The sequence below is a fragment of the Mchenga conophoros genome, linkage group LG6 (genome assembly GCF_057382185.1).
Source record: "Mchenga conophoros isolate Kocher_MC1m ecotype Shallow Benthic linkage group LG6, M_conophoros_male_GT1.1, whole genome shotgun sequence".
NCBI lineage: Eukaryota > Metazoa > Chordata > Actinopteri > Cichliformes > Cichlidae > Mchenga > Mchenga conophoros.
This window is the reverse complement of record NC_140531.1, coordinates 26,108,889-26,131,441: the sequence shown is the minus strand read 5'-3', so window position 1 is coordinate 26,131,441 and position 22,553 is coordinate 26,108,889. Positions and strand designations below refer to the sequence as shown.

Here is a 22,553-nt window from a genome sequence, read left to right as displayed (position 1 = left end):
TAAAAATATATATATATTTTGAGGGGGGAAAAGGGGTCAGTGTTCCCCATTTCTGTTTTCTGGAGCTCTGCTTGGGTTTTTTAGCCGTAGTGCTGAAGTTGGTTAAACTGCTGTTGATCCATGCTGGTACAGCCTCTTATGCTGCCGTCCACTGTCATTGACTCGTTCATCACCGCTGTCAGCATCCCAGCAGTAGAGACGCATTATGGTGAGAGCTGAGCTTTTATTTCTCTGTGTGGAAATCTGAAATTTCAGCACCAGATGCTCTGAATGAAGGCATAAAATTCAAGTCCCACTCGTCAGACATGAGACTCTTGCAGACTGCATCGGCACTGTCGGTTCACAGAGGACTCGGTTTTATATTTGCCATATTTAAGGCAACACTCAGTCGAATAAGTGTTTATAAAGATAAAGAATAATTAGGTGACGGCATTAAAAGAAATCATTTACAAATTAATTTAGATTGTAGGGACCACATAACCAAGGATCCTGCTGATGGCAGTCGGTACCTTTAGGCAGAAGTGTGCTGTTTGTTAACCAATAACAGCTTTCTGCAGGGAGCTGATGCACTGAGCCTGCTGTAAGGCTGTAGCATGTAATTTGCAGATGTGTGAGCTTTACTCAGCAGGTGGGGAGGAAGAAAGGAGCTGCCTTCCAGTCACTAGTGGGAGACTCAACATATAATTATTTTTGGATCCACCGTGCTTCCATGTATACATTCTGATGCAGTTTTGTAAAGACAGATTTAGTTAGAATAAATATCCTTAAAAATCTTTAAAAAGGGTAATTCAATCCAGATTCTTCAGTAGAAGAGAAATTGTTTTCAAAGAACATTTGATTATGTTTTTAGTTGTTAATAAACTTGTAATTACTAATAATTATGACTACAATTATCGTTCTAAATTAATATAATCTGAAGCCTGAAGATGGTTTGTGAAATAAACGGGTTCATTTCTCTTCCTTCACCAGAAAACAGGGTGTATTTGCTTTATTATATATAATACGGCATATACACAGTATACTGTGTAAAGCACATGTAATGCAGCACACCTGTGGTCCCTTTTAGACACGCCCCAGCATTCTGCAGGTATCATTTTTAGACAGATGCTCTCAGCCTGCAGGTCAGTTTAAAACTGTCTTGCAGATTCAAAGCTTGATACGAGAAAAGAAAAAAAAAGTTACCTGGCGCTGTTTTTCTTCACTCTGGCATTGCCTCCACTCTAGCTGATTCCCTTGCAGGAAGGGATTCGATTTTCCCCAACCAATTACTAGAAACTAATATAAGCTCTTGAAGCCAATGGCAGCATTTGTAGCCATGCCAACATACTGAGTTGTAGGAGTATAGGAGCGGATTCATACAAAACAGTTTAGATTGGTTCACCATGTGCCTCCAGGATGGCATTGGATATTTAAAATATCCTGGTGGAGGCACTCCACTCAGCAAATGTTGACAATGGTCTTAGCCCTGCTTTAGTTGAGTCATGATCGGCTAATCATTACTCCTCTTGCGGCACATATAGGACAGGAAACTGCTACGCCAGACATCCACTTCATTGAGAGGACTTGAAGGTGGCAAACTGAGTGAGCAAGTAGTCACAGTTTTCATTTAAGATTGTTCCTAATTAATCCGTGCTGTCACAAATATACAAGTGGTGGATGGAAGAATCTGAAAAAAAGTCTTTTCTGCCTGTTTAGGCTTGTTGAACAGGTAGATGTAAAGAAAGCGGACGCTGCTCTTTACTGTCTGTGGATGCCTTAAAGTTGAATTGGATGAAACTGTAGTTAAAGTAACTGTCTGGTGGTGAAATTCATATGAGACAGCCATCTACCGCCTCCCCCCACAAGCCTTACCGAAGGCCCTGTGTTGTGTCAGCCATCCACATCCTCAGCTCACTTCCTCAGAGGTGTTTTTGGGAAAGAAAATGACCTCACACTTACATATGAGGATACCCTTCTAAGTTCTGTTCACATCTCTAAAAATGGTTGACCTTGGAATATCAAAAGCTGGCACATCACGCTGGGAACACACCCAGTGGGTCAGTAAAAACAAAAAATAAAGACGTCTAAATGTTTCCTCGCCTGGTGGAGAGCACCCATTTAAAAGCCCGCCTCGATGTCCTTAAGTTGCTCCACATCCATTTACATTTCCATCCTAAGGACTGCACATGGCTGCTCTGCTATGCCTTAATTTAGAAAGAAACATTCCATTAACATTAATATGAGGTGGCACATGCGCGCGCGCACACACACACACACACACACACACAAAATCTGAGGACTGTTAGAATACGCCGCGATACACATTCGGTTTATGTAGCCTTCATTCATTTTATTTTAGACTCTATGTAAGGACGTTGGTTTGACAACAACAGTGACCATCTTTTTAAAAATCTGTTTGCGTAGCATGTGCGTGTTCGCGTGTGCGTTTGTTGAAGCCAGGGGGAGAGTAAGCGTGTGTAGTCTTTGTTAAATCCCACAGCGAGGGGGAACGTTGCATCCCAGGAGGTTTGCTTGGACCGTTCTGCTGTTTTCTAACATGGAGTGGCCTCTGGTACTTCTGCAAATGTTCCCAAAACAGTGTCGAATTAAACCGTCACTTTTAATTACAGCAAAAAGCTTCATTAGGTTACTTGTTAAGGCAAATGTAGACAAGCGCGCTCTCAGTCATCTCCACAGCCTCTCTTTCTCTCTCTAAGCTTAAAAAGAAATTTGTCACTATGTTTTTTTTTTAATTTAATTAATTTAAAATATATATATATTTGTACATTTTTTGTTTAATTTATTTAATTTTTAAAAAATTGTAATAAATTCTTATTTATTTATTTTTATTCTTTTATTTATTTTTTTCGTTTCACTGACTTGAGCCAGTAGCATGGGAGTTGTTCAAGCATGCACTAATGATTACATTATATTGCTTAAATTACTCCGTTATGTTTACTCCTACATAATTATGCACATGATAGGGGACCAAATAGAAATCAGCTCTTTACACCAGCAGCGCTTAATCAGTCCAAGCCAACTTTTATCAGCGCTAACAATGTTTAATGAAGACATTAAATGATAACGAGTTAATGAATGTTGTTTTTACTCGCCGTCTGTATGTTTTATGATCTCAAATGCTGCCTCGTATCCAGACGATGGGTTTGTAAAATAACCCATCACCACCACCGCTGCCGCCGCCGCCATCATCATCATCATCGCTCCACTGGCAGTTGTGGGAGTGAATCATATTTCAGCGCTTCTGAAATCATTTCCTAGACCCAAAATAGCAAGGGTAATTCAATCAGAACATTATGGGATGTTTAAAATGAAGTGTACTGAATGGAGCCGAGGATTAGACGTCGAAACAGGGTCGTTGATAATTAAACAGCCGAATATAAGATTAATTAAAGCGCCGTGTGTGTTTGATTAAAAATATGATGATGAAGCAAGCTGGGCTCAAACTGAGAGATTGACAGCGGCGATGGCGGGCGGCGGTGCTCGGGATGTGCGGAGGAGAGATAGACAGAGGGAGAAAGATGAAAGGTGGTGAAAGACGAGTGTGATGAAGTGGAATAAGCTGAGTGTTGGTGGGATGTGTGTGCACTGCCACTTGTGCACATGTTTTGTGTGTGTGTGTGTTTGTGAGCCCTCGTCTCTGGGAGTTCTTAGGGTTTGCCTGTTTTCTCAAGCGAGACTCTACTCTACTCTTGCTCATCCTTAACAGCTATTGCTCTCTCTCTCTCTGTCTCACGCACACACTCACTCTCTGTCCTCTTTGTCTGCCTCTCTTCCTCTCTGCTGTCTCTTTACCCTTCAATCCTCTCCCACCAGGGCTTGTTGAGCGGTGGGCCAATATGTCGCTCTTCCTCTGCAAATCTAATTGGAGACAGGCTTTCATTGGCATGACATGGAGATGAGTTGCCAAATCCTTTCAGCCCTCCTGCTAGAGGCTCTCTCTGCTCGGCTCTTGTACAGCGCCGCTCGCTGACGCAGAGGCTGCAGCCACAGAGGCTGCAGCCGCAGAGGCGGCCTCGACTCCGGCCACGTATCCAGAGAAGTGTCTGTGACGATCTGAGGAAGAAAAAAAAATCAAACGCACCCAACGCCCGCTGTCCTGATGGGTTTAAATCATGCAGCAGCCACTTGATGCTGTTCCGGCAGACATAATTCATTCATACGTGTAAGAATGAGAGGGATAGTTGCCAGCACAGCGGGGACTTGTGCTTTATGTACACACAGATGAGTGTGCACATTAAAAATACTGGGTATCTCTGTCGTCTGCTGGGTCTCGAGTGAGTTCAGCGAGAGTGCGGAGTCACTGATTTAACTGTAGGTTATGCTCACATGTTAGGCAGCAGTACCTCAGGGAGCTGGAGGAACACACACACACAGAGGTTTGTGTTCGTTATCTGGCTCTCTGGTGTCACATCTACCCAAAGTTTGAATAATGCCTCTCAAGTGATTCCACCCGCCTTCGTCCCCCCCCCCCAATTGACACAAATAACTGTTGCAGACTCTGTGGTGCTACACCTAGGCCTTTTAGAGATTCCTGTAGTGTAGCCAAAACACCAGAGCCGTGTTTAATGTGTCTGGATGAAAAAGAAGCTTTGGCATGATACAAAACGAGCAAGTGTGGTGATTAGTGTGGGAAAAAAACAATTGTAATACAGTAAATGGTCATGACATGCCACAGGAGAAGGGGAAAAAAGGGATGGGGCGGTAAATGTGCTGCTTTTATTTATTTATTTATAATTAAATTACTCAAGAGTACCACTTTTATGAGCTTTACACGTGCTCTGTGAGTGTGAGAGAAACAATGATGGCAAAATTAAAAAATAAAAATAAATAAAGCAAACTGAGCACCAAAACAGTTACCCTCCCATTTCTCCACAATAAACGTACCTCAGTGCTTTGCGGATTTTTTTTAGGAACTAGACAAAAAAAGTGGATGTGGTAAAAAAAAACAACAACTTATTAAAACTTGCCTTTTTTTTTAGCAAGCTGTTTTCTTGGTCTTTGAGGTTTTCAGTTTTATTTGTCATATGCAAGTTAGGTGTATTCACAACTGGTCGCAACATCGGGTAAATTCACATTTAGTTTGGATTTTTTAAACCCTTCTTAATGCAATGCCAAAGGTATTTTGTGTTTCCTCCCAGGACTGATTCAGGGATTGTTTGCTTGTTAGGCGAATGTGAAAACCACTACACTATGGAACCACTAGGCCTTCTTGACGTTTATAGTCTATAAATGTAATTTAGTTGTCTTTGGGAGCCATAAAAGAGGTTTTTAATCTCAATGGGACTTTTCCTGGTTAAATAAAGGTTAATAATAAAAAAAAAAAAATAATAATATCTGCTGGTGGGCTCTTTACTGTTGTTACTGTTTTTCAGTAATCTACATCCTGTATTGATTTAACAAGCATTATTAATCCCATTCAACATACAGTTCAGAGCAATACCTAAAAAAACAATATATAAATAAATCTGGCAACCGTTTGAGCTTTTATGCTACAAGTGTTTTTGTGTTAATACAGATCGTGACGAGTTCCACTGTGTCTTTTGTGGATCTAGGGAAAGCGTATGATAGGGTGCCAAGAGAGGAGCTGTGGTGCTGCATGAAGGAGTGGCACAGACGTATCTGAGGATGGTGCAGGACATGTATGAGGAGAGCAAGACTTTGGTGAGGTGTGCAGTAGGAGTGACAGATGGGGTTCAAGGTGGTGGCGGGATTACATTGGATCGGCTCTGAGTCCCTTCTTGTTTGCAGTGATGATGGTGTCACGGTCACCGAACCTCTCTGCTAATAAGAGCTAAGCCTTCCATCTGACGTCAATCCAGGGGCAACCAGAGCGAGGCGCTGCACACAAATGATTGAACTTTGAATTCAGGTGTTCCAATCACTTCCTTGTCCATAGGTGTATAAAATGAAGCACCTAGGCATGCAGACCGCTTCTACAAACATTTGTGAAAAATGGGTCACTCTCAGCAGCTCTGAATTCTAGCGTGGTATCGTGACAGGATGCCATCTGTGCAACAAGTTCAGTCGTGAAATCTCCTCACTACTAAGTATTCCACAGTCAGCTGTTAGTGGTATTATAACAAAGTAAGAGTGATTGGGAACGACAGCAACTCAGCCACAAAGTGGTAGGTACATGTAAAACCACAGAGCGGGGTCAGCGGATGCTGAGGTGCATAGTAAGCAGAGGTCTGGGTAGAAGAGTTGAGGCTATTATAGCTGCAAAGGGTGAGCGAATTGTAGAGGAGGGATAGTGGATGCATTGGACAAAGGATGTTGAATAAGGAGCTGACAGGTAAGAGGAAAAGAGGAAGACCACAGAGAAAATTCACGGATGTGATGAAGGAGGACATGCGGACGGTTGGTGTGACAAAAGAGGATGATCGGGGTAGGGTGAGATGGAGGCAGATTATCTGCTGTGGCGACCACTAAAGGGAGCAACAGGAGATGCACACAGGGAAGATAAATCTTCCTCTTTCACAGTCGCATGCAACCATTTATGCCACTATCTATGCTGCACTCAGTGCAGCCTCTGATGTGAACAACTCTAAGCATGTTCATGATATTTAACCTGGGTCATAGGTCCCTTCACATATTTAGTCTCCAGTGTGCAGACACGGTCCACACCCCATTTTTACTATCCATCCACTCGTTACTTAACGAGCTGTGTTGGGGTGAGAGGCAGGGAACACCCTGGGCAGGTTGCAAATGTATTGCAAGGCTAACACAGAGAGACAGACGACCATTCACACCTATGCTGAATTCAGTTTCACTAATTAATGTAATGCGCAGGTCTTTGGACTGTGGGAGGAAATTGGAGTACATAAAGAAAACCCACACAAGACAGTCCTGTCCTGTCTTGTGTGCTGGCTCACCTCTCCACCTTTACTGGATTTGAGGAATTTATAGTTAACCAGAAGCAAGCAGCATTAGCACATTAGCACTACACAATGCTCATCAGCAGGGTTATATAGTCAGAATGCAACAACTATGCTTATCAGCCAAAAAGTTTTGTGATGACATAACAGTGTTTCAGGTTTTCTTAAACTTCGGATTAAGAACCTATGAACGACTGCATAAAAACAATGTGGTTTTATTTCCCTGTTTTACACATCCACTGCTCAAGCTGAGCCTATTAGTGTTATTAAAAACCAGTCATGTACATGAAGCCCTTTTCGAAAATTTTATAAAAAGACAATTTGAAATATTAAAATGTCTGTTAGAAAAAGCCTCAATTTTTGTCAGTTTAATTATCTTCTACTAATTATCCATATCCATTAATTCTATTAATTATCATATAATCATCCATCAGTGGTGAAAGTGATGGCCACAGACGAGAAACGCAAAAGCTTCTTTCATCAGCGTCTGTCTAGAATAAAAAAAACGTTTGAAAAATGATTCATCTGCTATTGTTATCATTGTAAGCGGCCTGTTTAATGGGTGCAAATGGAGAGCTTGCAACAATAACTTCAGACAGTAGGGCTTAGTGAACAGTCGACTATGATGGCAGTGTATATAGTGTCTTCAGTTCATTAGAAATAATTGTTTGGTTTTATCAGTGTGAGTCTCAGATGTAATTGCTTTCAGGGATCAGTCCTTTATATTTTTCCAACCTGCAGACATTCTCAACAAATCAGACACCTTAAATTAGACATTGGAATTCATGTCACACACACACACACACGCGTGCACACACACACACACACACTTGTGATTTATAGAAAAAGAGACACAAAAACAGAGCTTGAAAATTAGGTGACAAGCCGCTTTCGCAGGCTGTCGGTCAAGCAGCGTGTGATGCAAAATGACAGGCAGGATAGCAGGCGGGCAGAGAGGCAGGCTGCCTCGGTAATGGCACACACACACACACCTGCAGCCCACAGGACACTTCACACCAATGTGAAATGAACTAATGGAGCTGCAGGACATTATGTAAAATAAACGACAGAGAGGAAAAAGACAGGGCAAGGTCAAAGGATTCAAGAGAAAGAGAGAGGGAGAAAAAGGAGACACTAATGCCATGCGAATAAAGGACAGAAATTAAATTGGGGGTGATTAGGATAAGAAAGAGAAAGTAGAATGAGATGATGATTAGCTGTAATCTAAGTAGCAGAGAATGAAATAAGTAGTGCCCTCACAATCCGTCTGAATGGCAGGTTTGGTCTCGCGAGTGATTAGACCATTCTGAGCCCTCTTAGAAAGTAGGAATCAGGAGAAAGGCGATACCAAGACAAAGAGGGACTTTAAGGAGAAGGGGGATACTGTGTGAGTAAGTAAGTGAGAGGAAGTGATAAAGAAAGATAGGGAATGACTAAGTAGCTTCGATGTACATGAGAGGTGGCGGCTGCACAAAAAAAGAGTTAAAGAGAGGAAATGTTTAAAGGTGAGCGAAGCAAAGTGGGTCCGTTTTGCCAGAGCGCCACTTCAGCCAGTTATCTGTTTTTGGTATCTGACCTCGCAGAGGGGTTTGGCCTTATTTGGCAGCCCCATTTAAAGTGGGATGTGTTCTTGTGGTTGTGTTTTTTCTGCACACCTTTTAACTAGATTAGTAGATTGGTTCTTACTCCTATAGACTGAAAGTGCTCATGTAAGACCGTCGAAAACAGGGATGCAAAGTCATTTTACCTGCTGGGCCACATACAACCCACTGTAAGGTGAAGTGGGCCAGACCAACACAAACATTACAGATAAGGTTCTGGTCGATCGTTGCTCAGACTGTCCTGTTATTATATATTTAGAGTATAGTTTTTTATTAATTCTTAGTAAATGTCCTTATGCCTTTGGTGTAGTGTGGGTGGCAATGGGCGGAGAGGGTCTTTATTATTAGAAAAAGCTCTAACGCTTATAATAAAATACAGTTAAAACTTCAAAATTTATTCACTCAGTCACATTTTCTAAAGCTGTGAAGTGGGCCAGATTGGAATATTTGCCAGGCCCATTTTGGCCCCTGGGCCTTATGGTGGACACCTGTAATCTAAAGCATTTTCAGCTTAAGCCCTTAAAAGTTTGAACCTTTTTTTTTCAATTTTTTCCTGAATTTTTTTGTTTTGTTCATTCCCTGATTCTCTATCCTCTGATAAAATAAAACAAATAAAATATGAATTTGCAAATATCAGTTTAGATTTGTGTATTATTTGCTACATCTGGCATTTATTTATTTTGCAGTTTATTGCTTAAAAATATATTCTGCAATTTATTGTAATTTTTTCAGGAAGAAAAACATCACGTCAAGTCAAGTCTCAAAAACTCAGAAAAAAAAATCATGTATCAAATGTAATACACTTGGTATTACCAAAAAATAAATACATAAATAAATAACCAAAGTTGTGTATAGTTGGAGGAGACATAGGTGTAATCGTGAGTCTTAGTTACGTCGGTCTCTAACTGTGGGGCGGCAGACGAAATATAAACAACTAATAAAAAGTGTGAGGTGTGTTTGATCAGTCATATAATATTCTGTGTTGTATTTTACACATTTCCGCCTTTTAATTATGCTTACATGCTCCTCTGTGTTTAGTTTTGCTGATTAATTTAATATGCCGCCAACCTGCCGGGGCCTGCAGATGAAAATTAGCACGTGTGGCTAAATGTGGTATATTTACATGATGAATTGAAGTGCTAATGTTAACTAATATGCAGGGTCAAACATAGACATAGTTCACAGATGGATGGATCCAGGAAACACACATTAAACCTGTACGAAATTATCATTATTATTATTTATTTAAAAAGGAGGCTCTCATTCTTTTTATTTATTTTTTATGTTTCATATTTAATTAATAGAGATAATTGTACAGTTATGATTGAAGGTCAAAAACCTGTTTTGAAACCTCTTTAGGGCCACGATTAAAACTCCAGCATGTTAGCTATTTATACGTTTGTTGGCATAAAGAAGTACATTCTGAGAATCGAACATCTTATAAAACAGCTACAGCATTTTTGAAGTGCAGTATTTAAATATTTCTTCAGGTTATTAAATTACACAGATTTTCAGAAAGCACTTGAATGAATCAACTGCTGTTGGAGTCCGTAATTAAAATTTTTGTGCGCCAAAGGTGCTCTGTTGTATTGAGATCTGGTGACTGTGGAGGTCATTTGAGTGCAGAGAACACGCACAAGAAGCCAGTTTAATGTGACTTGAGTTTTGGCACATGATGCATTATCCTGCTGGAAGCAGTCATCAGTACACTGTGCTAATAAAGGGACATGATCAGCAACAATACTCGGGTATTCTGTGGTGTTTAAACACAGTCAGTTGGTATTCCACGCACCATTACACCAGCAGCTATCACGGTTCTGGGTCATTTTGACCCAGCATTTTCTGTTTCAGTTTATTCTGGTTTAGGGTTTTGTTCTTAGGTTTTGTGTTTTGCGCCCTCGTGTTTAGTGTAGGTTTAGTTCAGTGTCAAGTCTGCGTCTTTGTGAATTGTTTCCTGTTTTACTTTGAAGGCCCATGTCTTATGTCAGTGTTCTAGTTTTGCTTCCTCTGTCTCGTTAGGTCTAACTTCTCCCAGCTGTGTTCCCACCTGTTCCTTGTTCCCTCATGTGTATTTATTGTGTGTCCTCCAGCGCTCAGCGTCGCGTCGTACCCTCAGAATCGCCTGTGTGTTCTTGTCTTAGCATTCTCAGTTTGGTTTATGTTTTGTTTTGTGCCAGCAATAAAGCTGAGGTTCTTTGAGTTTGCCATTCAGTCTCCAAGAGTCCTGCATTTGGATCCTCACCTCCGCCTGCCCGCACACAGAGCCCTGACAGCAGCAGCCTGAACTATTGATACAAGGCACTCTTACATGTTGTTTACACCAAATTCGGACCCTTCCATCCGAATGTCGCAGCAGAAATCGAGACTCACCAGACCAGGCAATGATTTTCCAGCCTTCTATTGTGCCATTTTTATTGAACTGATCTGGTTAAATAGCTCACTAAACAGTATATGGTTTGTGGGAGGAGAGTTCTCCCACATTTGTGCTCGCAACTGTCTCAGAAATCTTGGAAATACCAAATCCCACAAAATGATCAAAACATCCAGCCCTCAGTGCTTCACTGCAGCGCTGTTCTTTTTACTCTTTACTCAGAGAGAAAGACTTTAAGAGCGGTTCTTCAATATGAAATATCATTTTTAAAAAAGCTTTGAGCAGCGAGCTTTGTAGTTTTGGGGATTTTTGGAAGATACTGCTAATACAAGAGGAAACAGTGCACTCGCATTGTCAGCTACACTCCAAGAGCACATTTATTTAGGGCACGGTCTACGGCACCCATGCTCTCTGTAATGACACCTCAAGTCACGCATTTCAATAGTTTGTTTTTTAAACAGCCTCTAAGAACAGAAGGCACGGCAGAACGAGCTGTTTCAAATTTGACTACACGGGCAACACGTGTTAGTAGGATGACATCATCCTTCGTTTTGGTTCACGCGAACCGTCGCGTCGCCGATAATAAAAAATTACATTACATTATTATAAAGAGTATCGCCAGCCTCATCTGTTTAAAGTGGGGACGTGTGTGAAAGAAGAGGGTAGTATAATGTCAGGTAAACCACATGTTGCACTCATCCACACAAATTTAAAACTCAGCAGGTTGAAGCTGCAGTCATCAAACAATGATGGATTTTGATGGAAGTGTGAGGTTAGAGATGAATAGTGCATTAGCCGCCGGTCATGCCTGAAAATACCTTCATTACCGAGTTGAGTGTATGAACTGTCAAAGCAGGGAATACGCCAGGCTTCAGCCTGCTCACACACACAAATGTAAACACTCGACTTTTCTACTCATTTCCAGCGTTGCCAGCCCCTCCAACGTCACTTGACACTGCAATGTTGTTAGCATATAATCGCAGTGAAAGGTAGGTAGTACATCCTTTCTCCCCCTCTGGGTAAGAAAGTGGTGGAATAGGGAAGACTGGCTTTGATGTGGAGTGGAGGTCGTGCACGTAACCCGAGCGCTGCTCTGCTTCCTGCATGACTAACATGTGCATATGCAGGTTTATATAATTAGTCCGTGCATGGGTAAGATGTTCCACAGGGGGCAAATAGAAGAAAGCACAAAATACTGAATCTTCTACTTTAAAATCGAAGATCGTGTGAAGCGAAGCAAATGAGCGCTAACTGATTAAAAGTTTTCTTTTCTTGGTGCTGCTGTGAATTATGGCCCAACATTTCACATCGGTTTTTGCCACAGTTTATCTAAAATGACAAATAAGTAAACAAGACAAGACGGAATTAAAAAGCAATGTAAATTTTTTTAATCAATCCAAGTCACAGGAGACCTTTGTCTACAGTTATGCCTGTAACATCTTTTTTTGCCTTATGTTGGACCAACAAACCCCAATAAAGCTGAAAAAAAGAATAAATAAGAACATGGATGTAAGCTGGTTTTAAATATGTACTTTTAGCTCAAGCCTCCTTCCAGACTGCACCTGGCAACCAGTCATTCGTGGACGGTAATTTTGAAGACTTTTAATTTATTGCCATGGCCATCTTTGTTTAGTAACCAAATGGATCACATTTTAATCAGAAGTAGAGATGGGCAGTTATCTGCTAACAGTACCAGCTGCTAGCCTTTGCTGGTAGATCATTTTAAGTTGGATTCCAGTGAAATTTGGTACACAAGTTCGTGTTTATCATTTGGTCATCCTGATCACTGTCACATCCCAACTCTCACCTGCTCAACGTGTTGCTCTCTGGCAGGTGTTACAGGTTCCTGAAAGCAAGACAAACAGACCCAGCTTCTTCTCAAGTGTCATGACCTCTCCCCCTCAACACCACTACCACCTCATCTTCCATTTCTCCTTTACCTCCTTCCTGCAATAATTTCGCTCTTGTGCAATATCACAGCCAATAGAGCAATATCTTAGATCATCAGAATCCTTTGTGTAATAGTGTCTATTGTCGGTTAAGTCATTGTGAAATTGCAAAATTCTTGAAACTCACTTGTTGTTATCACATTACATGGTTACCATACCTTGCGTAGATGGGAATTGATAAGAATTTAGCAATTTCGATTCCATTATCAATATCACTTATTGATTTGATTCTCTTATCGATTCTCCTTGTGTTCTCACTGGCTCTGCTTTGTGTAACCACTATCATTAAGTAGCATATCAAAGATATTACATTCCTGCAAATTAATTCTTGCTGTGTGGTCAAATGTCTGTGCATGTTGGGGGTATTTCTCTGATTTTTTTTGGAGGCTGCAGCCTGACTGCTCATCAGTTTGTTGCCTGTTCAAGTTCAATGTCTGGCTGCTGGGCTGGGGTCAGGGTAGCATTAGCAGGCTGTCTGGCTAACTTAGCATTAACATGCTATCTGTGCAGATGATTGCAAGGAGTGAAGTTGTGTTTACAAAATAGTGTACTTATTTCTGTCCTGGATGCAGTTTGCGCTTTACCATCACAATATCATTCTTTTGTGCAATAAAAATGAAAGCAATGTCCATATCCATGCTGAAGACTACACCACTGTTTTCCTAATCCTGCACTTGAACTGAAATCAGCTAATTGTAGTACAAGTGCAACCAATAAGCAGGATCATTAGGCCAGCAAACTAATGGTTCCAAGGAATTAGCATTCTGGGAACTGGTTCTCAATTCCCATCCCTACTATATAATATAATATATAGTACATTTTAAATAGTTAAATGCAAATGACTGCATGTTTGTTCTTTATTTTTCTTTTTGCTTCTGAAGGTGTAGCCTCTCTGCAGTTTTGTTATATGTTGCATAATAGCAACAAAAGACTTCTAAGTCTAATTCTAATCTCCTTGTAGCACCATTATCATGCTTTCATTTGCATAAAATTTTCTTTTATGCTCAAATACTCAAGATTTCCATTTAAAGGTGGACTCAAATACAGACCAAACCACAGAGTAAAACAAAAAGCGAGCTTTATTAAAACCTGATAATTAAAGTCCACAGAAGCAACAAAAGGTAAACAAGTCCAGAAGGGAGAAAGAAAAGCCCCAAATAACAGACAACACACACATTTAGACATGAAGCCTGGAAACGCTGAAAACTGACACAAGGGAACCGGGAAGTACAACAGACGATCCAGCAAAGACAAAGAAGCAGACGGGAATATTTATACACAGAGGGCTGATTAGGGAATCAGAAACAGAAGGGCAACGAGATGCTAGTGAAAACAATCAGGAGGCAAAACTTCCAACATGAGAACAGAAAGCTAAACTGAAACTCAAACACAAATGTGTTCAATAAAAATTGAAAGCAGAAATCAAAGATTTAAAAAAAGGAACCGTGCCAAATATCTGCAAACCTAAAGAGATTTCCATCAGCTGCACTGCATCTTGTGATTGCCTTAACGGTTATTAGTTAAAGCTGGCATGCTAACAGGTTAAACTGAGATGAGGGCATGGTCAGCTTTTATAATAACAATAAGAAATTCTATTTTTTTGGCACCTTTAAAACACTAAGGTTCACCTAATACAACATCAGAATAGCAAGAATAATAGGAGAGATTAAAACCTTGGAATAATATGTGAGTGTAAAACATGTCAAACACTATGGTTATAGTTGACCCGCTGATGTGAACAGATGAGTTTTCAGCTGTGATTTGAACTGTGTAATAGAGTCTAGTTGACGGAGGTGAAGTGGAGGTGAGTTCCAGTGCAGCTAAAGGCTCTGGCACCCGTGGTGTTAAGTCTGAAGCGAGAGGGGCTCAGGAGTGGAGCTTAGGCTGAGCAGAGAAAGGGTGTGAAAGGATGATGGAGGTCTGAGAGTTATGGAGGGGGGTGCCATGAAAGTGAGGAGCAGGATGTGTTAGGGAAAAGTGAGTGAATGAAGCTGGATCATCATAAATGTAATATGATTGGGTGAGTTCTGAACCATTTGAAGTTGATTAAGAAGTTCTGAGGGGGATAATCCAAACAAGAGGTGGCCAGGTCGCGACCCAGAACTTGTGAGGTGTTGAGAAAGAAAAAGGGCGTAGACTAGAAATGTTGCGTAGTTGGAAGAAAGCTGAATGTGAGACATTATTAATGTTGGCGGTAAAGGAGGGAGAATGGCTCCAAGATTTCCGAAATAAGCAAAAGTGTGGACTTGAAAACATGTATAGAAACAATATTGACTTTATTTTGAAAGTGAGTCTAAGCATCAGTGTCTTACACGCATGTTTTAAAGAACTTCTGGTAGTTCTTTATACAGCTTAAGGTGAGATCTCTATTCTAGTCGCCCTTTAACAGAAGGCCTCATTGTGGACAGACTAAAAAAGGCTGCTGACACGATGCTGTTCTCATTACAGCAGCTCTGTCACGTCTCCTCGGAGGGAGGACGTTTGTAAATAATCCATCGTAACTTCTTTCTCCTGATAAGTTGTTTGGTGGTTTTACATGACTGACCTTCCCTTAACCGCTTCGTGACTCCTGGAGCAAAAAAAGAGCTTTCTTTTTTTTTCCCTTGCAGAAAAATGTTTTGACTCCTGCTGCAAAGTTGCTACCCTGCAATAAATATCATTGAACCAGGTGGCCATCTTAATTGTGCACTCAGTAGCATAGTAAATGTGATGAGGCTCTCTGATTATGAATGTCACCTTGTCTGTGTTAGAATATTCATAAATATCTTTAAGATATCAAAAGGGTTTGCATCACATGCGCTCTGTGACTGAGCCACAGAGTATTGGTGCATATTCTGTGGTGCAGTCAGACAGCATTAAAGGAGGATGGTAAACTCTGAGCTACAGACAAGACTATATTTGTTTCTCTGGCTTGCAGGAGCTGGATACGCTCCATAATCATCTGTGCCCTACCTTCCAGTTCTCTCTCATGCTGTATGACTCATGACCTTATTTGCTGATTGGCTCTGTGTATCTCGTTTCCAGGACGACCACTCCATGTTTTTCCAGTTTGGTCCAGCCATCGAGCAGCAGGCCTCCGTCATGTTGAACATTATGGAGGAGTATGACTGGTACATCTTTTCCATAGTCACCACGTATTACCCTGGTTACCAGGACTTTGTCAACAAGGTAAATAAATACAAAAAACAGACGCTTTCAATTATACTGCATCATGAATTTGTTACTATGTAGCCAATGTGTTAGACAGACTGTACCATGACCTAAAAAATGAGTCTTTGTCAGATATTTGCTTTAATAATGCACCAAAAGGCACCGACAATGTGCAGTAAAAAAGATGGACGTAGCTACCATTAAGTGACATCACTCATTGGTTTTGACTTGTGCATTTTGAAGCTTCAGCAATTTGTCTTGTTGGTTTTATTTAGTCACACCTTTATGAAGGTGTGGATTGCTAAGTTATTGCCTCACAGCAATGAGGTCCCAAGTTCGACTCCACCACCTTTCTGTGTTGGGTTTGCATCGACAAGAACACCCAGCCTCGTCCTGTGGCAGCTGGGATAGGCTCCAGCCCCCCCCCCCCCATGGTCCTGATAAGGATAAGCAAAAGAGAATGGAAGGAGGCTGCCTTATAGACTGTGTAAAAGAAGGACAAAGATTCTTGGTTGCAAAAATGGAGCCAATGCAAAAGTGCCTTGAGCTGATGTTGTGATGGGCAAGAAGGCAATTTCACAGTCAGACCCACCCCTGCCCATCACAGCTGTTTTTTTTTTTGTTTATTTGTTTTATTACTCTGAGATGGCAACGGTGAAATTAATTTAGAGGCTTCAAAACGAGACAAGATTTCAGAAACAAATGGATAGGGTCACGATAGCTACATCCATCATTTATAGAGAGGCTATGGGGAGCTCCTTGGGCTTGACCTGGCAGTCAGACGAACCACACTCCTAACTTCAGGGTTGAATCAAATTTAAATGAATGAAGTATGAAAAAATATAATAAAACAAAATTCCCTGATTGGTCAGTAAAAATCTAGCGATTGCTTTGGTTGCTAACGAATCAGTTAGCCATAGTGTGCATGGAAAACACTGACTTGTTCGCAAACACTCGCCAGCTACTCTTCGTGCAGTAGTGAACTTGTGGAAAGTGCGACATAAATTAGAACTGGAGACATTTCAAAGTAAAATTCAGCTGCAATGCTGAAACAAAAACACATTTACGTAAAAGTATCTTATCTGCCTTTATCCAAAATATACAACTACTTGATAATAAGTTGAAATCAGAAATATAAGGAGGAGTATTATCTGCAAAGATAAATGTATTTCTGTGATAAGAACTGGTTTATAATGGTCGTCACGTTTTTCAACCTTAGATTCATCCAACAGATATGTTTCACACTGGGTATTATTACTTTTGTCTTTTGGCTACCTAATATAAGAAGCCTGAGATTAATGTACTTCCTTTAATAAGATACATTCTCCTTTTAGTCTCCAATCTGTTTCTTTAAAAAAAACATAAAGAGGGTATTTGGAGTCTGGTACTTCTCTGGGGAGTCGTATTATCTTTATAACATAAACTCTGTGTGTTTGGAAAATAAGAAAAAAAGCCCAAAGAAAAAACTGATTGTATTTCTATAGTCACTTTGCATGAGCATCATAAATCTCGTTGTGCTCTCCTCTCTCAAGCAAATTTTAAAAATGTTTCGAAGACCCAAATTTTCTTCCTTAAGTACAAAACAAAGTTAATGCTGTGATGAGAAGTTGCCTATTTTTAATCTCGTACAACTCAGTTTGAAATGATTCCCTTGAGGAACAGCTATTATCAAAAGCTGCAATACTTACTGCATCCAAGTGCCGTATACTGTTTCAGTTAGAGATCTATAAATACAGATTTGGAGACAAGCTAAATAAAAACTCACGTCTTCCTGCGTTGCTCATTTATCTGTTTACAGGTGAGCACGGAAAAATAAAACCAGCACCATCTCCTAGAGAATTTTCTTTCTGTGTGTGAAGATATAGCTGTAATATCTGGGAAAAGGAGATTACCTAATCTTTTTTTTACCTAATCGACCATGGCTTCCTCCTCCCAGGAGATGTGTAGAGACTAACTGTTTGGCAGTCTCGAGGTTGGAGGAGGAGACATCTCAGTCAGTTTTGTTCCAGTATATCTCCTTCACAACTACACTGCATGTGTGCAGCCCACGCGTCTTCAAACAATCTCCTGCTTTCTCTCCAGGTCCGCAGCACCATCGAGAACAGCTTTGTAGGCTGGGAGCTAGAAGAAGTCCTCCTACTGGATATGTCCGTGGATGATGGCGACCTCAAGATTCAGAACCAGCTAAAGAAACTGCAGAGCCCTGTCATTCTGCTCTACTGCACAAAGGAAGAGGCTACCACTATTTTTGAAGTGGCTCATTCTGTGGGCCTCACAGGTTACGGCTTCACCTGGATTGTGCCCTCGCTTGTGGCTGGTGATGCAGACCACGTTCCCTCAGTCTTCCCCACAGGTACACCCAGACACCAGAGCAGAAGAAAGTCTGTCAAGATTTTAAATTTTAGGTTTATGTGTCATATGGTTGAAATGGACCTATTAGATTGATTTGCAGCAACATAATTTTATTCCTGAACGCTGATCGAGCCACATTTGAAAAGATTTTGTGTGATTCATAGATAAAACCCTTTTTTTTTTTCATATTGTGCCTCGATTTATCCTCTTTAAGAAGCAAGCTGTTTCAGCTGTTCACCCTTTAAATCATCTTTCTTCTGATTGGCTGTCCCCTCATGTTACCGACATGACCAAATGAAAAATATCCCATCTCTTTGGCACCATGCACATGCTGCAGTAGAAAGAGTCTGAAAAACTCGAGCAGTCTGACACATAAGCTCTCAGCTCACATGGATTATTTGCACTTGACCTCGTTATTTGAAACTTTGGCCATGTTTAATATGAGCATTTCCAACGTGAGCAAGGGAAAGCATAATACTTCAGTTTCAAGGTGTATTTTAATGCAGCCCATTAAAAATAGAATGTATTTATTTTAGTATCACACAGGATATTTATCGTGATGCTTTAACCTGAGTGAAAGATCCACCTCGTTCTCTCTCTTCTTGTAATATTAGTAGATTTCTACTGTTTAGAGTTTCGTTTCTAGAGTTAGTCGAGTCAGGAGGACACTTGCGATGAAGCGGGGCTGAACTTTTCATTCTTTATGTTTCCTAAGATTTCTAAACTTCCAGATGAACACGTGTTAAACAGATTTAATTTATCTGTGTTTATTTTCCATGAATTCTGATCAGTTTTTCAAGAAACTGTTGAGCAATAATCCATTCCGCGTTGTCGGCACGGGCCAAAGAAATGTTGCCAACATCTCTGAGGGGGAAGTTCTGAGTGACTGAGCTGCCAGTTCGCATCCCCAGGCGTATGTGGCAGCGCTGAGTGGGGGTTTTACGCTCACAGCCGACAGGTTTGCTGGGCAAGGATTTAGTATTTATGCATCAGAGTGCATTCAATGAACTACATTTTTCACATATAGTTTGGAAATAATGGGAAGGCTTGATTGCGTCATAGCTTGGCTCGTGCGTAGTATTCTGCCATGTAATTCAGAGTGGAAACACCAGAATGCAGTTCGAAAGCTTTATTGAAAATACAGCAAGTAATGCACCGAAACGTGGAGCTGGGTCTGAGCAGAGATAAGCGGCCAGAAGTTCTGTGAAGGGGAGGAGAGGAGAGGAGAAGATTATCTGAGAAGGAGAAGAGCTGCACAGGTATGATTGTGGAGTGAGTAATGGAAACAGTTTTACTCGCGAGCTTCTGGTCCAGAAAGGAGGTTTTCTGATGGAAGTAGGGTTTTGCGAATCCTTCCAATGCAGGGTGTGACTGAGCAGTAGCCGGGGCTGGAGACAACGCTGACCTCCACGAAACGTCAGATGGGAAACAAAGATAGGAATTTAAACGAGGAGTGAGTTAACTAGAAGAGACGGAGCAACAGTATTGAGTTACTTGGAAAACAGGTTCCTGATTTCCAACAAGGAGAGTCTGATTACACTGCAGAAATCTGTCTGTCTAACCAAGTCTTACAATCTTATATCCAGCCAAAAAGTCTTTTAGATTTTGTTTTGAGAGTGATATGTTAAGCATGAGCACAGGGAATAGGATTATTAATCTCGTTTTGAGAATATATGTCTTTTACTTCTTATTTAGTATATAAATTCTAAAAGTAGTTGTTTGAGATGACATTTCCAGCTAGAAATCTTGTTTCAAGACCTCTTAGTAACATTTCACACACTTATACACCACTTGATTATAGTCTGGATCTTCTCAAATAAATGTTTGTTTTAATATATTTAGATAGCCAGTTTTTGCAGTGTACCACCACAGAGGTTAAGACAGTGTGGTGAAGATCTGCTGCCAGATAAATCTGCTGCCTTCAAATACTGCTGAGTTGATTGCATTTAATCTGAGAAGTAGTGGAAAGGACTGACTAGACGACAATACCCCACCTAAAGGTGGCGCGCACCACTTTGCCTGAAATTCGAGGACGTGTTAGAAAAGAAAAGACAAAGGATAACCCGGCCTGCCCCTTCCCATGACGCTCTTCATCGTGGGGTCTTTGGACGGCTATTCCTGTGCTGCATCATATTTTATACTGGCCATTCATCGTTTTATTCTGCCTCACTAACTGTCAATGTTCATAAAAATTTCTTTGTTCCTTTAAACCAGATCAATGAGGTCTGAAGTGTATTGTTAAGGCTCCACTGCAGTCTCATAACATCTTGTCTGTCCTGTGAGAGGACTCTCTCCTGAGCTTTGTATAAATGTAATGTGCTTTGAATTTACACAGTCTACTACACACTGAAGGACTGTGGTCTCGGTTTTTGCATTTCCATTTACCAAGCTGACATCAAGATGCTGAAATGTCTGCAATGTTGCTTTATTCTGTGGTAGGTTCTCATAAGACTTTGTAACAAAATGTGGGCACAATTGACAGATGGGCCTGTTTGCATATATGCAAATGTTCTCCTGCTGTATTTGCACCACACCAGTGGCAGTCAGTGATTAGGTACACGCTGATTTTTGTGAACTGAGTTCATAATGTGCTTGGAAATTAATTTTATCGTGTGTTATCGTTTTGAATCCACTGATTTTTCATGAATAAGTGATAAATCATGACTAAACACACATTAGTTTTATATTGTAGCTATTGTTTTACTAATAAGCTGAAGTCTGGCCCCATTGTTACCAAAATTCCCAGTGATGGTTTCAAAGTATTTCTCCAGGGATTCAGGTCCTTTTTGCAGTGGCTCTCCCTAGAGCCCTTCCACTCACTGAGCATGTTTAAAGCCATTTATTTCAACTACAGTTAATTTATTACCGTATTTCCATTTGCCTGAGCAGGTGAAAAATCAGATTTTAACATATGTTTGAAACCAGCAGAAACACCATTTTTAGCCAGCCTAAAAATGGTGTTTTGGCTTTTCTCTTTTTTCCCAATAGATTTGCAGCCCAGGTTTCAAATGACACACATAATCCTAACCAGCCATGAAAAATGACCTGAAAACGCAGTTGTTTCTGTGTGCAAGAAATGGATGTTGACGTGTGATAGCCAGCGGTTTCTCATGCTTGGAAAACCAAGCATAACAAAGTGAGCTCAGGAGTGACCGTAGTCTCAACTGATGCTCATATTTAGCTCTTTCTTTTTCTTTCTTTTTTTCACCTTTTCAATATTGTTTTCAACATTTTAGACATTCCTTCTGAGTTTTGTCTCCCTTTTGTCTCTTTTTTTTCACCTTCTCTAAAATGCTTTTATTTTTGTATATCTTGCACCCTCTGGCTAATTTTCACAGCACTCAGCTCGCCTGTTTTTCTCATACTACTGTCTCTCTCTCTTCCTTTCATCTTTCTTTTTTCCCTCTCTCTTTCCATACATCCCTTTCTCTCACCTCATTTCTCTCTCCTTTGCTCTCTCACTATCTCTCCCAGGGCTTATCTCAGTGTCATATGACGAATGGGACTACAACATCGAGGCCAGGGTACGCGATGCAGTGGCTGTCATTGCTACGGCAACCTCTACCATGATACTGGATCGAGGGCCACACACCATGCAGAAGTCAAGCTGCCTCGGGACACCTGACAAGAAGAGCTCAAACACCGGACACTCCAAGGAAATACTGAAGTGAGTTGGCTGGATGATGTGCATACATGGTGAAATGTGTAAAGAAATCAAACCCCTCAACTCTGAATGTCCCGGTCTAATGAACCAGACCTGCAATGCAATACTGTGCTTACCTTGCAAAGCGGCGTGATTCTTGAGAACCTATAATCTTCATCACGAGAGAATCCAGGCAGTCAGCTACCTCTGCGGGACGTTCATTGTCTAAAAACACATGAGCTACATTGTTTACTACACGTACTGCTTTCCTAGCTCCTAAAGCTTCTCAGATTGTGGCTCGTTTTTCTTTGTGGCCTGTGTTCATTGATCTTGTTCTTTGAAGTTAGCCTGTGGTAGAGGGTGATAGAGGATACCTCCAACCACCTGCCACGGACAACTTCCCAATAAAGCATGTCGGGTTAGCATTTTCTGTGTGGCTGTAATAAAAGTGTTTGCTGGTGTTTATCCAAAGATAAGTGTCTTTCAGTAGCAGCTACTTCATGTGGAGAGGTTTAATGTTTTCAAGGTTAATTTTTAAGATTTTTACATGGAGCTTGCAATAATCGTTTTCTTGGTTTTACTCATTTTTGATATTATTTGGACATTTTGATG

The 22,553-nt window shown here is 40.8% G+C and overlaps 1 protein-coding gene across 5 annotated transcripts in view; it reads left to right on the top strand.

Moving 5' to 3' along the window:
* The window catches only part of grin2bb (glutamate receptor, ionotropic, N-methyl D-aspartate 2B, genome duplicate b), a 151,338-nt gene that overhangs the window by 60,637 nt on the left and 68,148 nt on the right, over positions 1–22,553 (top strand). For all 5 annotated transcript variants that reach the window (XM_085277079.1, XM_085277082.1, XM_085277076.1 and 2 more), the window contains 3 exons: positions 15,821–15,964; positions 18,029–18,299; positions 21,773–21,965. In XM_085277079.1, coding sequence (XP_085133205.1) covers positions 15,821–15,964; positions 18,029–18,299; positions 21,773–21,965 — 608 coding nt within the window. The remainder of the gene's footprint in view (positions 1–15,820; positions 15,965–18,028; positions 18,300–21,772; positions 21,966–22,553) is intronic.